This window comes from Propithecus coquereli, unplaced genomic scaffold, assembly GCF_000956105.1.
Source record: "Propithecus coquereli isolate 6110/MARCELLA unplaced genomic scaffold, Pcoq_1.0 Scaffold515, whole genome shotgun sequence".
Taxonomy (NCBI): domain Eukaryota; kingdom Metazoa; phylum Chordata; class Mammalia; order Primates; family Indriidae; genus Propithecus; species Propithecus coquereli.
Window position 1 is genome coordinate 351,802 of NW_012151008.1, and position 15,370 is coordinate 367,171.

Here is a 15,370-nt window from a genome sequence, read left to right on the forward strand (position 1 = left end):
ATCATTGACCTTGCAGTTTCCTCATGAACTGGTGCCAGGAAGCCAGAGGGCTGGGCAGCTTCCACGCCTGCCTCCCACTGTGAATGGAGAGTCCCTTTTAAATCCTCCCGTGCCTCACCCCACAAGGCTTTGCCCGCAGTTCCTAAGGCGTGACAAATACAGATTCACAGAGTCCTTGTTTCCAGCAATTTTATTGGCTGCTGCTAATTCTGGTGTGAGCACACCCCCTATACTCTCCCAGCTGGGAGTGGGTCCTCTAGAAGCATCTGGGCTTGGGTGGGATTGCTTAGTGGTTGACCCATGGCTGGGGAGCGGGTGAAGATGAAGATGGTAGGCTGCAGAACTGACACCTCCACACAGCAAACGGTTCCCACATGTTGGCTTTCCACTGTAATGGAGCTGCACTCTCCATGTCCCTTCTGCTCCTTCAGTGCTGGGGTCTTCCTTGCTGAGTTGTGTTGGTCAGAAAAGCATCAGATCCTGACAGCACAAGCTCCATGGTGCGCCCTGGTGTGGAGGAGACACATAGCTTCTATTCTGACTTCACTGGAGGGAAAAGAAAAAGTGCTGAGGAAACGTCCAAGGTGGGAGGAAGGCGAAGCTGCAGCAAGTTACCATTCCCTGGGCTCTCCCTCCCTTGGGCCCGCCCTCACCATCCTGCCAACATCCCCGGCGAATGTCACCCCCTTGCTTGCCCGCTGCTCCTGGGAGCCGGTGCTGCTGCCACTCAGGGAGTTCCTTCGCATGATGCCTGGGAGCAGGACGAGGAAGGGAGAGCACTGAGTGAGGGAAGGGGCAGCAGGGGCTGGGGGGCTAGCCCCGCCAAACCAAGGGGCAGACCCCCCAGGGCGTGGAAGAAAACCAAGTTGGTAAGGAAGAGGTCTCACAGAAAAGATGGAAGCTGGGTGACCAGTCTCACCAGGGCCGGGGGGCTCAGAGCGCTGCAGGCTGTTGCGGCGGGAGGTGGGGAAGCTGCCCTTGGAGAGGCGGCGCTGGCGGCTGGACAGCATAGCAGCTGGGGCCACAATACCCGGTGGGGGCTGCTTCCCCAGCCGGCTGTACAAGTCTTCAATTTCCTTTTTCTGTAGTGTCTGTAGTGCCTCCACCTCTGACAAGTGCCTGAGGACACATCAAGAGCATGAAAGGAGTAGCCACACACTTCGCTTTCCCAAGTTCACCTCTTGTTCCTCCATCCTCCCCAGACTCACTTCTGCCGAAGACTGTGAAGCTCAGCCCAGAACTCCTCATCCTCTCCACTGCTCTCTGACTCCTCGCTGCTCAGACAAAGGCTGCTGTAGGAGTAGTTCATCCACACCGGGCTGGGATGGCTCAGGGGTGGGGGGCTGTCCCCAACTCGGGGTTCCTTCCCATCCTCTCCTTCCTCCTCGAGTCCAGCCCCCAGACCTTCGGCTGCACGGTCACTCTCAGTCAGCGCTTCCCTGGTCTCTGGCCCGCCTCCCGCACTATCCTCTGTGTCTGAACTCTCCGACGTTGGCTGAGGGGTTGGAGGCTTCAGAGAACTGGAGCCAGTTGGGGATGTTGGTTGTAGGGGAAGAGGCTCAGCCGGCTCCTTGGATGAAGTCACTTGGAAACGCCCAACAAGCTGGGGCTTTCCCTCTGCAGGGAGACGTGGAGAGAGAGAAATCAGCGGCAGGATATAAAGTGGGTTGGGAATAATGGGCAGGGGAAGGTCAGTGATCGGAGATCTCACCTTCTGAGATGGGCGCCAATCTGGCTTCGCTCAGGAGTGGCTGAGCAGGATTTGGGGAGGCCTACAAAGTGTGGGTCCATGAGGAAGGGAGAGATCCAGAATGGAGCCTCCCTAATCATCCCTCTTGGTTTCCTACTCACCTCACTCTCCATCTCAGCTGTGTGGGCTGAAGGGCTCTCCTGGCCATAAGGAGCGAGGGGCAGGGGAGGGGGCAGGCTAGGTATGGGACTAAGAGGGGCTGGAGGAGATTGGGAAAGGAGCCCAGGGGCGGGGGACAGCAGGGACTGGGCCACGGTCATCACAGCCAGTGAGAAGGCACTAGCCAGCGAGAGGAGAGGGGCTTCTGTGGGGGATGGGGAGGGAGCAGCAGAGGGACATGGAGGAATGGAAGGAGGATTAAGAGTGACCTGGGAACAACCGGGAGAGAATGGAGGTGGAGAACTGGGTGGGAGAGAACTCTGGGGAAACTGAGAAGATGGGATTAGGAACTCGGGTGCCCTGGAGGAGAACGGAAGTAGAGAGCTCGGGGGTTGTGGAGAGGGACTTGAGGAGATCTGGCAAGAAATGGGGGAGAATGGGGAGGGGCTGGGATGACACGGGGTAGACATGATGGGGAAGATGGGAGTTGGAGAAATGGGAGTTCCAGGGGAACATGGGTTTTCGGGAGACAAGGGAGTTCCAGGGGAACATGGGGAGGTGGAGAAGGCTGCCCAGCTCCTCTGCTCCAGGGAGGTGCTGCTCTGGAACTCTGCTGGGGAGGAGGGTGTGTTGAGGTGCCAGTCTCCCATGCCCTGTGCCCTTCCCAGGGGCAACCCCAAGGGTTGGGATGAGCAAGGACAGAACTCTACGTACCACTGGATGGGCCTGGGAGGGGGCCCGGGAGGGCAGGCAATGGCACTGGCTCCTCCTGAGGAAGAAGGGGCCCACAGTCAGGGTGGGGAAGAGCCGAGGCTTAGATGAAGGTTTCAGACGGGGCTTCTTAAGCTAGAACCCATGAATGTCTAGGAGCCCATACATGAGTTTCAAGGGATTCAAAAGCGTATGTGCTGAAATATTTAGAGGTAAAAGGGCATGATGTCTGCAACTTCCTGTCAAGAGGCTCAGAAAAAAAATAATACGTATACATACATAAAGAAAGGGGAGAAAGAATGGTAAAGCTAATGTGGCATAACACTAACAATCGGCAAATCTAGACCATGGGTATCTAGGCATTCTGCGTACAATTCTTGTAACTTCTCTCCACGGCTCTGAAATTATTTCAAAGTAGTAAGTTAAAAGTGTGCACTGGACACATGTACCTAAGACAAGGGTCCATGGCTTTCATCATATTCTCAAATGGGGTAAGAGCTCCTGTTTTAGGGTCCCAGAGATGAAGAGAAGTTAGATCCCAGGGGACTGCTGAGGGCAAGGAGTAATGAGCCGCGGAGCAAAGAGTCTGTTCCCCCGGAGATATCCAGAGGGGTCTGACCTGGGGGCCTAGGGTGTCTTCAGCAGCCTCCTCGGGGCCAGTATCTCTCTTCAACAGGGTCTCTACTCGCTGGATAATCTCCCGAATTCGGCTCAGGAATCCGTCTCGCTCCGAGGGCAGAATGAACTCATTATACACCTGGCGAGGGTTAATAGGATGGGGAGGGAGGGCTCAGTTATCTCACTCATCCCTCTCTCCTTGCTCCTGATCTTTAAAAACCAACCTTCACACCACTGCTTCTGCCAACCTATTGTAAATACCTACTGGGTTCCAGGCACTGTATGATAGAAGGAGAAATACAGCCTAGAAGGAAAGGAGCTCACATTCATAGGATGCATGTATATACCAGAAGCTTTACATACATTATCACATTGAACACCAGTAACAACTTTCTGGAGTCCGTATTAACGTCGCCATTGTGGAATTAGACAACCAATGCTCAGAGAGGTTGAGTTCCATCTACGCAAGGTCATAGGATTTAAAGTCAGGTCCACCTAAAGCCCATGCCTGAGTTCTTTCCACTGTTGCCTTGCATGCTTTTGGACAAAATTTCTGCCCTCATAGGGTTTATGAAGTATACTACACAGGCCCACATACACACCCCGCCATAAAGTTAAGTAAAAATAAGGCAATAAATGGTAAATGTCACATTCGAATCCAGGAATGCTTATTGAGTAGCTACTATTGCCAGGCAATGTGCTAGATACTGTGGGAATATAGGGAAGCGTGAAACAAGGTCCTAGTCTTGAGCCCCAAATCTAGTGGAGGAGACATATAAATATGTAACTCAACATACTGCAAGGCAGGCCGTGATAGGTAAGGCACTTCCGAGTGAGGTATAGATAGAAATGCTATGCCAGGAGTGGGGGAAGGGGAAGTCGTTATGGAATGGGTTCAGAGTTTCAGATTTGCAAAATGACAAAGTTCTGGAGATCTGTTTCACAACAATGTGAATATACTTAACACCACTGAGCTGTATACTTAAAAATGGTTAATATGGTAAATTTTATGTTATGTCTTTTTTAACCATGATAAAGAAAAATGCTATTCCTAAGAGGGAATATCACCCTAGGGATGGAGGAAGCTGGGACGGCTTCACAGAGCAAGTCTTTGGAGCTGAGCATTGACAGATGAGTGGAAAAGCTGCCCTTTATTGAGGACCTACTATGTGCAGACGCTTCTTACATGTTACATCATATTATATCAGAACATCTTTGCAAACAAGTATTATCACCTGCATTTTACTGATGAACAACTGAGGTTCATAAAGGTTAAGAAACTTGCCCAAGTTCGTTGAATTAGTAAATAAGAGAGCTGAAATTTGAACTCAGGCATCACATGAAAGCCCACCCTTTCCTCTATTCCAGGCTGCTGGTCAGAAAGAGCAGAGCAATCTAGGCAGAGAGAACAGCGTAATAGCTGTGAGGCATGAAAGGCACTGGGCATTCTTAAAATAGAGAGGACTTGAGTGTAGCTGAGTGTACTGTGATTTTTAAAGGCCAGCTTCTGGAATTTGGACCTTACTCTAACAACCACAAGTAGCCACTGAAGATTTTGCAGTGAAAAGTAACAGATCAGATCCAAGTCTGAGGAGAGTTTTGCTGCAGAGTGGAGGGTGGATTGGTAAGGAGAGAAAAGAGGGGAATGGATCCTGGGTTCAGGGGGTGGGATCCCTTTTGCTGTGTGGGATCAGAGTGGGCTTGAAAGCCCAACAGAGGAGGCGCCCAGGGTGGGAGACCCCTAAGCGATGGAGGCAGAGGCAGGAAGGCACCCAGCCTCTTAAGAGGACCATTTGGAAACCAGCCTGGCCAGAGGGAAGACTCTGAAAGGGTCAAGTGGTTTGAGGGAAGGTGATAAGCCTTGTATGCAGAAGGTTATTTTTGTCTTTGTCCTGGACACAAGGTGAATGATGCTGGAGGAGAGGCCATAGGGAGAGTTCCTGAAGCCTGATGTTTCTCCCAGTCCCTTCCCTCCTTTCCCCCAGGGCTGGCACACCCCACCCCCACTCCACTGAAACTGGTCTCCCACAAAGATCTTCTCCTAACCCTAACAAAAGCCAGTGTGCTCTTGCTCCAGGCTTCACCCTATGCCACCTCCTTGAAACTCTCTCCTCACTCCGTGTTTACTAATATCCTCCTACCTCTCTGTGTCCTTCAATGACCTACCCTCCCTCTTCCCATTCTAGAACTGGTGGTATCCATTAAGCACACTCCCAAGTGCTCCATGTCTCTGGCTTTGCAGGCCCATCTCCCTTCACTCTTTCAGCTCTGTACTGACCACTTCTAAATCCACCTCTCTCCAGCCCTCCCTGAGCCATATCCCGCTGCTATGGAGGACCTTGCCTTGGCGGTCCCTCCTTCACTCAAGCTCTTTATGACTCCTGACAGAACCTTTCATTTCTGACTTCCCCTCTCCTTTGGTGGCCTACTTCCAAGTTGCAAGTCGCCCTTGACATCCCTTTCCCTAACTCCATATCATATCAACTCAGCAAATATTTATTGAGCATCTACTATGCGCACTGTACTACGTCAATAGGTTACTGGGTTACAGAGTAAATTATTTTCCTGAAACAACCCTTGGATTCACCTCTTCTCTTGCTCTCCCCCATAATTCACTCTCTCCTTCATCCACATCTGGCTTCTTGTGTCCATCTCTTGGCTGGACTCTCTGTCCCTAACCACCTGCTACATCCCATGGCAGAATGATCTTCATAGAACCTATTATCACCATGTTACATTTCTGGCTAACTCTTAAGACTGTCCATTCTACCCACCCAGCTTCCCTTCCACAATTCTCCTATAGGAGCCCTCACTCCCAGTGATAGTGGTTCCTTCTGAAGCCCTTCAAGTCACTCCCTACTTGGAATGTCTTTGCTTATGCTGTCCCTCCAGCTAGACATGCCCTCTCCACCCTACACTGCCTTTCTCACCCATCTTCCAGGACCCTGGGTAAGTCCCACTGCCTCTGCTGTCCAGCCCATCCTTCACCTACAGCCACAATATCACGTGTCTAGCATGCACTTACACGTAGCACTTGTGTGTACCCGGTCATTGTAAGTCTCAAGTTGCTCCAGCTGAGGAGCCAAACCTCACTGGATAAACAGAAATCTCCCCCAAAACAAGAGCTGAGACAGCTTCAGTGTCACTGTGCTGAGTGTCAACCAATGCTTTAAAAATACTGCTGTTGGATTGGGGTGTGTAGGGGAGTGATTAGCACCAGTGGATATCAGGAGGGAGACTCTTGTCCCGGGTCCAAACACTCTGCCATCTCTCTCCCCCTCACCATGGCAGCGGCGATCTCTTCTGGGCTGTCTCCATCCAGATCAAATCGGAAAGTCACCATCTTGCTGTTGTGGGTCTGTAGCTGGCACTCAACCACTCTGTCGTTCTGGTCTGAGACCTTCAGATTCAAAGTCAGCAGAGGGGAGGAGGTCAATCCCTCTGTCGTCATGCTGTGTCCCCACCCTACTCCAGCTGAGTGACAATGGCCAGACTGAACATGGAGAGAAGTAGACTCCACCCCCTAAAGTCTGGTAATAGAAACCAGACTGGCTGCCTCTTGAGTACCAGGCACACGCTGCTGCTCCCCTTTTCTGGCTGACCCCCCCATCTGCTGCCAGTTCCCGCCTGGCCCTGTCCGTTACTCTCCATCTCCTGTACCCCTTCCTTACATTAGTGACCCGAAGCCGGGATCGGGGTCTGCGCCGGATATTCCTCCCTGGAGGTTTCCTTATCTGTCCCAGCCCTTCTCCCACATCGCTAAGGCCTGATGCTGCATCTGAGGCATAGCTGAGGGGAAAGGAAATAGAAGGAGTTTCAGAGTGGACACTGGGACCCCAGAGCTCCAGATGTCTCACCCTGGCACCTCAAGTTGTACCAGAACATACCTGTCCCCAGGAGAAAAGTCACTGCCAGGGCCAGAACGTGGAATGGATAAGGCAAAACCCTGAAATAGGATAAAAGTTCATGAGATCAAGAGGTTGGTATCTAGGGAGATGGTGTCAAGGATGCTGAGAGGATACTAGGGAGACAGAATTGGGAAAGATGAGGACAAGAGTGGTCGATTTCCAGGAACATGGGGCCAGGTCATGAGGCTGGGTTTCACAAGAAGAGAAACAGGTCATAGGCTTGGAATGGCTAGGAGCCCCCCATGTGACCCCTCTCACCGAGGGCAGGCAGAGATGGGACTCAGCAGGGCTGGATGGCACCCCCCCAGGGGGCTGGAGGGCAGGGTCTGAGGCATCCAGGAGGCCGGAGGAGCTGAGGTAGCCATCAGTCTCGCAATCCGCTGGTGGGGGAGGGAGGGGATCAAAAAAGGGGAAACAAAAGGGAGTGGTGGCAGAGGAGGGGGCCTGCCTGAATAAAGAGAGGCCTGGAGCTGCTGGAGCTCTTTCCCAGAGGGAGCTTCATGGCTAGGGGTGGAAGGCAGGGTGGATGATGGTGCTACTGGGTTGAACTTCTGGGTGAGGGGCAGAGGCCAAGGGTTCTGGTACCTAGGACCCAAGATCAAGGGTGACTTACAGGTGGTAGATGAGTAGCTGGCATGGCGGAAGAGGAAGGGCTGGTGCTGGTCTGCCTCTGGCTCCTCAGGCTCAGGGGGGAAGGCACTGGGGGGACCAGGAGCCACGGGGACAGTTGCTGGTGGAGGTCTTGGCTCAGGTGGGAGGGCCTCTGACTCCCTAGCTTTGCGCAGCTTCTCACGCTTTCTCTGGATGGCAGCAACCCGTTCACGCACTGCCCGGGCCACTGGCTGGTAATCGGCTTCACAGACCAAGCCCAGAGCCACCTGGAATTGGGAGAGTGAGGAAGACAGTTTCGGACTCCTCTCAAAGATCCATCAGGACGCCTTCTTGGGGTCTCCAAGATATGAGAGGAAGGGAACCAGCAATTATTGATTACCCACTATGTCCGTTAACTGGCAACTCCCTACCTTATCATTAAATGCTCCCAATAACCTTGTGAGATAAGTCTTATCGGCCCCATTTTAGAGATTAAGTAAAGTAAACGACCAGTTCATGGTCATACAGGAAGTCAGTGGTACTTAACGCGGGCAGGTGACATTTGGCAATTATCTAGAGACATTTTTCATTGTCACAACTGGTGGGTAGGTGCTACTTCATCTAGTGAGTAGAAGCCAGGGGTTCTTCTCAATATCCTACAATGCACAGGACAGTCCCCCAAAGATGTCAACAGTGCAAAGGTCAAGAATCCCTTGTAAGTAATGGATCAGGATTTGATCTCAGGTCAGGTTGGGCAGTGCTATTGATATCTGATCTTTCACCATATTCCAAACACATTCTCAGGTTCTTGACCCACTATAGCTGATCCCCACCCTTCCAACTGCATTTCTCTATTGAGAATCCCATACTCCCCCTACCCCAGGTCTTCCTAAACCAGCCCCCAAGATTCTGCCCCTGCATCCTTTGCCTCCCCCTTCCACCAGCTTCCATTCATCACCTCCTCACTCACTTCAACCACAAGCTTTGCTGCGTGAGTGAAGGAGGTGGGGCAGAGTAATGTGATAGAACCCGAACCACCTCCGTTTAAATCCAGCTCTTACCATTTACTTATTTGGGACCTCAGACAAGACGTTCAACCTCCCTGAGCTTCTGTTTCCTCATCAATAAGTTGGGATAAAATTACCCCCTATGCAGGGTGGGTAGCAAAGATCAAATGCATGTGAAAGTGCTTTAGGCCATGTAGGGATGTGGGCTATTAACGAACTCCTACCATGTGCCAAGCACTGGGAGGGATAGAAAAAGCAACAAAACACAGTCTCTGCCCTCAAGGAGTTTACAGTCTAGTGGAGGAGAAAGACAGGAATGTATCCGGGTGTAAAACAAGTGGTGGTGAGTGCTGTCATGGAAGGCCTGCAGAAGTGGAAAGAAACACTTAATTTTGACTCTAGAGGCGAAGCTCCTTGAAATTGATGGTTCCGAGCATGCCGGAAGAAAGAGAGAAGAACAAGGGAGAGGGGAGCAAAGGGGAGGAAATAAATAGATAAATTGGCGAAGAAGGTATTCCAGGAAAAATGGATCAGCAGAAAGTACAGCAGGGACGGTGGAGACCCAGGGCTAGTTCAGGAAATGAACACTGGGTGTGCATGCGGGTTAATTAGGGCAGGAGACGCCGAGAGGGCCGGGGTGGGCCCCTTCCACCGCTCCCGCGCCCCATCCCCCTCGCGCTGTCCCATCCGGTCGACGCCCACACGCCCTTCACAGGCCTAGCGGCGCCACAGTCTGTCCCGCGCTCACCATCTCCTGCGCCACCTCCTCGGCCGCGTCCCGGCCCAGCTGGAACAGGAACTCTATGGCTTGGTTGTCCCGTGGACGCCCCCCGCGCCGCGCGTCCTCCATGCGCAGCCACAGCTTGAGGCCGGGCTTCTCGCCGTCGTCCTCCTCCGCCAGCTCCACGTGCACTCCGCGCTCCTCTCGGAAGAAAGCGTGGGACAGGAGGTCCTGGATGGTGAACCTGGGGGTGGCGCGGCGGTGAGCCCAGCCCGCCTGCACTGGCGCTCCTCCTGCACCCCCGCTCTGGCCCTTCACCCCACCTCTCGTTCTTATCCGTGCGGATGCAGCCTTCAATGATCTCCTTCACCTCGGGCATCTTCACCTTGTAGAAGCTATTCGGCTTTGTGCCCTGGGGGAAGGGGTTGCTCGAGACTAGGGTTCTCTGAGCCCCAGCTCTGGGATTGCCACCGCCACCACATACCCCACCCTCTCTTTAGGCAGCAGCGCGTGCAGTCGCAAAAGCACGACGACTGCCACTGGAAGATTTGATTTCAAGTCCCAACCCCCCACATATAGCTAGTGTGACCTTGAACAAGTCTCCCGCTGGCTGTTTTCTCATTTGTAAAACGCAGAGTGGAACATTTGCCCCGCTCACCTTGCCGGGCAGCTGAAGGATCGGATGAGAGATTGGATGGGAAATCGTTTGTAAACTCTTGGAAGCGCTACATATATTATTATTCTAAGTAGCTTGTGCTGGAGAGGGCGCATGTGCACTGTGTGCATCCAATATCCTTCAGTGTTCCCAGGGCATCTTTGTGTCTAGCCTGTTTTCATTAAGGGAAAGGGCCTTGACCTTGGGCTGGTTGGGGCAGGAAAATCGGAGGGGGACCTAGAATTCCTTCTCCCCCCAACCCCACCCCTCTCACTCTCACCGACGTGACCTTGCGGTAGATTTGCGCGGCATTCTGGCACTCAGAGTACGGGTACTCAGAGGTAGCCATCTCCAGCATGCACATGCCAAAGGCGTATACGTCCACGGCCTCATCGTACTTTTCCTCGTACATTTCGGGGGCCATGAATTCCGGGGTCCCTGTAGGATCCACAGCAGGAATCGGGCTGCTGAGCATTCTGGCCTCGTCCTTTCACTTGGGCTATCCGGGGACAGCCCTGCAAGTTCTAAAGTATTAATACAAGTGACCCACCCTTGCCCACAGTGTGTGTGTGTGGTGTGGGGGGGTCTATACCATAGGTCTCCCCACCTTCTCTGTGATCCCATAGTTGCAGGAACCTCAAAGGGCCCTGCTGGGGGGAGAGTGGTCCCCAGACTCCTTTCTGAGATAGGGGAGGAAGCGATTGCAAGGACCTTCCTGGAGCGACGCACCAATGACACTCTTGGCAAAGGAGGCGCGCTTGAGAGTGGCCAGGCCCAGATCCCCGATCTTGACAGAGCCCGTAGGGCCGGTGATAAAGACGTTGTCGCACTTGAGATCCCGGTGCAAGATGGGAGGTACCCGGGAATGTAGGAAATGAAGCCCCCGCAGGATTTGGCGGCTCCAGCGCTGAAGGACTCGCGGCTTCATCTCCCGGAACCGCCTCAGGTACCTGGGAGAGGGCACATAGCCAGGGTGGTGGCGAGGGGGATACGCCCACGGGGGGAGGGCCCCCCCACTAGGAAGTTCCCCCCTCCCCGCCCCACCCGTGCCGCTGCCTCCGCGTTTCCTAGCCTAGGTCAGCGCCGGGCCCCAGGGAGAAACTGAGTCGGCGGATGTAGTAGACAGAGAAAACATTACGAAACAGGTCGGGTCGGGAGGTAAATTCACAGATAGGGCCGCGGCCAAGGTGCTGTGGGAGCGCCCGAAGGGATGACTAACTGCCCCGAGCGTGGGGGAGGGCTTCACAGAGGAAATAACTTTTGTGTTGCGTCTTGAAGGATGAGTAGGGGTTCAAGCGGGAAAAGGGGAAGGGATGGAGACTTTCCAGGCAGACGGGACACTGTGCTCAGAGGCACGGAGACAGCAAGTGGCAGGGCAGGGTGCGAGGAGGCCCTGGGAGCTGGAAATTCGGTTTGTCTGTAACTTAGGGCGAAGATGAGGCTGGATCCTACGGACTTCGTGAGCAGGTTACCCAGTGTGGACTTTATCCCAAGGCCCGTGAGAAACCTCAAAGGGGTTTTAAGAGTGACAGTTCAGACTTTCAGTTGCGAAAGATCCTCCAGGTTGGAGGGAAGATGAGCTCCCTTGTAGGGTGGCAGAGTAGGGGAAGGTCCTTTAGGAGGCTGCTTGCATGGCTCCAGGCTAGTGAGGTGGCATGGCAGTGGGGACATGGATGGCACAGTGAAAGATGTTAAGGAGGGACTTGGAGACTGATGGGGATGGGGGTGGGCAGAGTGGAGAGAGAAAGAGAGAGAGGAGGATTCTGGGAAGATAGCCAAGTTTTTGACTGGAGTGCTGGGTGGACATTGCCATTCCCTGAGGTGGGGACACAGGTCGAGTGTGTGGGAGATGGTGAACCTGGTTTTAGACCTGTATGCACAGAGTTTGAGAGCCCTGGGAAAAGTTTAGGAAGCAGGGTTACTCATCCCAGCCCTCCCTCCACCCAACGCGCAGAGCTCACGTCTTGAGCGTGCCCGAGGTCATGAGTTCGGTGACCAGCACGATGCAAACCTGGCCCCGCAGCACCGACTTCCACGAGTCGTAGAAGCGCACGATGTTGGGGTGCTGCAGGCCCTTGAGCATCTCCACCTCCTCCGAGAAGCGCTGCCGCTCTGCTCGAGACAGTTTCCGAGTCTGTGGGATGGGGGATGGGGGTCACATCAGGCCCCAGGACCCCCACGGGGAGGAGGCACCTCAAGCGGGGCTGGGAGAAGAGGTGAGGTTTGGAGCCCAGGGAGGGGGTGAGGTTGGTGGGATCACTTGCACAATGGGCTGCATACCCCGAATTCCCCATCAGTCCCCTCAGGCTGCTCCAAGTACACACCTATCCTGGGCCTGGGGCGGCCCCCTAGACCCCCTGCTGGACACAACTGCCCTTTATGCAGCCTGGTCCAGGAGCCCTGGGCTCAATAGCGTCTTTGTGGCTGCCCGGGCCGGCCGTGGGGCGGGAGGGGGCGCCCGGGGGCTGGCAGCGGGCAGGCAGCAGGCGGGTAGCGGGAGACCGCGGGCAGAGAATTGGGGCCGGCAAGGGGGTTGGCCCCAGGAACTGGGAACTGCTAGATCCAGACCTATGGCAGGAGGGCTGCGGAGGGAGGTACAGAGAAAGAAAAGATCCAGGACTAGGTGCCAGGAGTCCGCCCCCTCCCCATGGCTGTCCCGCCCTGTCTTCTCTCCCTCCTCTCACCCCTCAGTCTGGCTGCCTCTCCTTGTCTGGCCTAGAGCCTGGGGCGCGGCACTGGCAGGCGCAAGGGGCAAGCCCTGTGCCAGGGCCAGGGCGGAGGGACCCTTCTCCTAGGCTCTGTCCCCCAATCTGAATCTGGAGCTTTGGGCCCAGATTTGACTGGGTTCTCCCAGTGGAAGAAATGGGAGGAAGGTCCTGCAAACCAATAGGTTCGGGTCTCAGTGTCTTTGGGTCTGCGAAAGGAGAGCCCAGGTAGGCAGTGGGATGAGAAGCAGGACTGGACTCAGGCACCGGCTGGAGCTTTCTGTCCTCCCCTCTCCGCAGCTGTGAAGTCCAGAAGTCTGGCTGCTCCAGAAGGAACCTGGAGGGCCTCATTCTGCCACAACTGCCCTAAATCTTCCAGAGGTGAAGAGGACCCTGGCCCAACTTCTGGGCTCCCGAATCCCAGCCTCCTGGTCTGCAAAGAGGTGGGGAGGGGGTGGGAGCAAGAGGACCAGGGTCATAACTGGGGGTCTCAGGACTTAGGGGAAAGGGAGAGGAGGAGATAGTGGATACCCACCGGCAGGCAACTGGTGGAGCCAGCCCCCCTAGATCTGAACTGGCTCCCCACCCCAACTTCCCATCCTATTTTCCACCTCTCAGGGCTGAGTATGGAGACTTTAAAGTGAAAATGTTCATGCCCATGGGTAAGCCGTCATACACCACTTGCCTCAGTTTCTCCTACTGCAGCCCAGAGTCAGACAGGTCATCAGGGCAAAGACAGCAGGGCTGTTTGGACATCTGACTGGAAAATACATCCTTCCCTTGATGCTGCCCCCTGACCCCATCTCCCATCCTAAGACCTCCAGAGTCCCATCCCAAGGTGCCACAGAGGGGACACCCAGCCGCACCTGCAGCTCACACCAGGCCACCTCCACCGTGGTGTCCGTATCTAGCCCTCGATACACCGTCTTAAAGGAGCCACGTCCAATCTCGATGTCAAACTTGAGGTATCGGCCGTCTGGGGACGTTGCCACAGCCTGAGTCTCCATGTCCTCCTTTTCTTCCTGCTCCCGCCGCCGCTCTCGGGCCGTGGCTTCTGAGACCCTCGGCGGCTCCCCGGACCCCGGGCCTCCTGCGGAGCCCGTGAGCTCAGGATGCGAGGAGTTTGGAGCCTTCCCAGGAGCTCCCTTGGTCCACGTGCCCTCAGGGGGCTCTTCAGCGCTAGGCGGTGGGCTCATTGCAGGGCTGGGACCAACGGAATCCGGAGGATCGGGGGGTTCCGGAGCGGGTGAGGCTGGCTGGGACCAAGAGCTCAGCAGCCCCAAGTCGACTGAGCTGCGGCGGCTGGGTCGAGAAGAGCGCGGCCGGGGCTCAGTCTTCCCGGAGAAGCGGCGCGCTCGGCGAGAAGGGGGCCCGAGACGAAGCGGCCCCGCAGTGGCAAGAGGCGGCGGGGATCGCAGGGCCAGGTCGGCCTCGGTCTGGGACATAGGGACCGCGGTCTCCGTGGCTGAGGGTGCCAACATGGGGAAGGGCCAGGCGCCGCAGGGCGAAAAGCCAGACGGCCCTAGAGGAGGCGGCCTGACAGGCAGACTGGCTGGGTGCGCAGCGATCCGGCTGAGCGGCTGGGGCCCCAGCCCCCGGCTCGCCTGCCCGCAGCCCCGCCCCGGCCCCGCCTCGCGGCCCGCCCTTACCCCCCAGGGCCGCCTCCTTCGAGCCGCGAGGCGCCTCCTGGATCCCGGCTGCAGCCCCAAACTCAGCCGCCGCCCGGCCCCCGGCCGCTCCCACTCCTCTCCAGAACCTCCCCGGCAGCCGCCTTCAGCCTCAATCCGCGGCCAGACCTGAGTGCGAGGCGGCGGTGTGTACTCCCGCACTAACAGTGCGCAAACCTGTTTGCGCGGGGGTGAGAAGGAATGACACTGGGACCGGAGAAAAAACGCGCCCGCGGCTCCGGGCCCTAGTGGTGGGGGTGGGGGGGAGATGGGGGAGGCTACCAACAGCCTGTACACCCCAGATAAGGCAGCACCACCCCCTCTTAATCCTCCGGAGTAGCCCCAGGCCAAACGGAGGTCAGTGGAACGGTCTGACACTGTCGTCCCTCTGGTCTGCATAGGGACGGGTGTGTGCTCCCCAGGACAGGTCCCTCCCTCAAACCAAGAGCCTGGTCACCCATCCTCTCCACCCGCCCTTGGCCGCAGCCTGCCCCTGGCCAGAGTGGCTGTTTTTGCTATGTGGGCTCTCCTTCCTCCCCTTCTGTTTGCCAAAGTCTCCAATAAACCAAAGTCCACATCCGGCTTACCCCCCCCCTCAACTGGCCTTGGCCACAACTACCCCACCCAGACTAGATGGAGGGAGGGGCTCAGGACTTTCATGGGGGAGATGGTGAGGGAAGGGGGAGCTATCAAGTGACTCCAATTCAGAGAGAAAGCAGTGTGCCCCAAGCTGTGTTCCATCAGCACTCCACACAGCCCACCTACCAGATGTAAAACCACAGGCTCACTGGAGCTCGGTCAGCCCTGGAGGACCTTTACCTTCACAAAAGACATAGGCCTTCTCTCCCCTCTCCTTGGCAGCGATTCACTCAGATGTAGCACTTCACACCCGTCCCCAACCCCATTCTAGTACTTTAGTAATTTAAGAGGCAGGCAGC

At 55.6% G+C, this 15,370-nt stretch overlaps 1 protein-coding gene across 1 annotated transcript; it reads right to left on the reverse strand.

The window, feature by feature from the left end:
* Positions 1-174: 174 nt before the first annotated feature.
* Positions 175-14,246, reverse strand: WNK4 (WNK lysine deficient protein kinase 4). Its single transcript, XM_012656716.1, has 19 exons — positions 13,632-14,246; positions 12,022-12,194; positions 10,790-11,010; positions 10,341-10,498; positions 9,729-9,817; positions 9,433-9,649; positions 7,700-7,964; positions 7,345-7,466; positions 7,066-7,124; positions 6,850-6,967; positions 6,462-6,578; positions 3,180-3,317; positions 2,564-2,618; positions 1,852-2,459; positions 1,712-1,772; positions 1,209-1,617; positions 920-1,119; positions 654-751; positions 175-546 (listed from the first exon to the last, which is right to left on the reverse strand). Exons 1-19 carry the CDS (start codon positions 14,244-14,246, stop codon positions 544-546), a joined length of 3,726 nt encoding a protein of 1,241 aa, XP_012512170.1. The 3' UTR covers positions 175-543.
* Positions 14,247-15,370: the final 1,124 nt, after the last annotated feature.

What these genes read in the sequence shown, in the direction of transcription:
- WNK4 (XM_012656716.1), bottom strand. Translation starts at nt 14,246, where the DNA reads ATGTTGGCACCCTCAGCCACGGAGACCGCGGTCCCTATGTCCCAGACC. An exon ending in CGCACGGATAAGAACGAGAG is followed by an intron (nt 9,650 to 9,728) that starts GTGGGGTGAAGG and finishes CGCCACCCCCAG; the next exon opens with GTTCACCATCCAGGACCTCC. An exon ending in CCCATCTCTGCCTGCCCTCG is followed by an intron (nt 7,125 to 7,344) that starts GTGAGAGGGGTC and finishes ATCCTATTTCAG; the next exon opens with GGTTTTGCCTTATCCATTCC.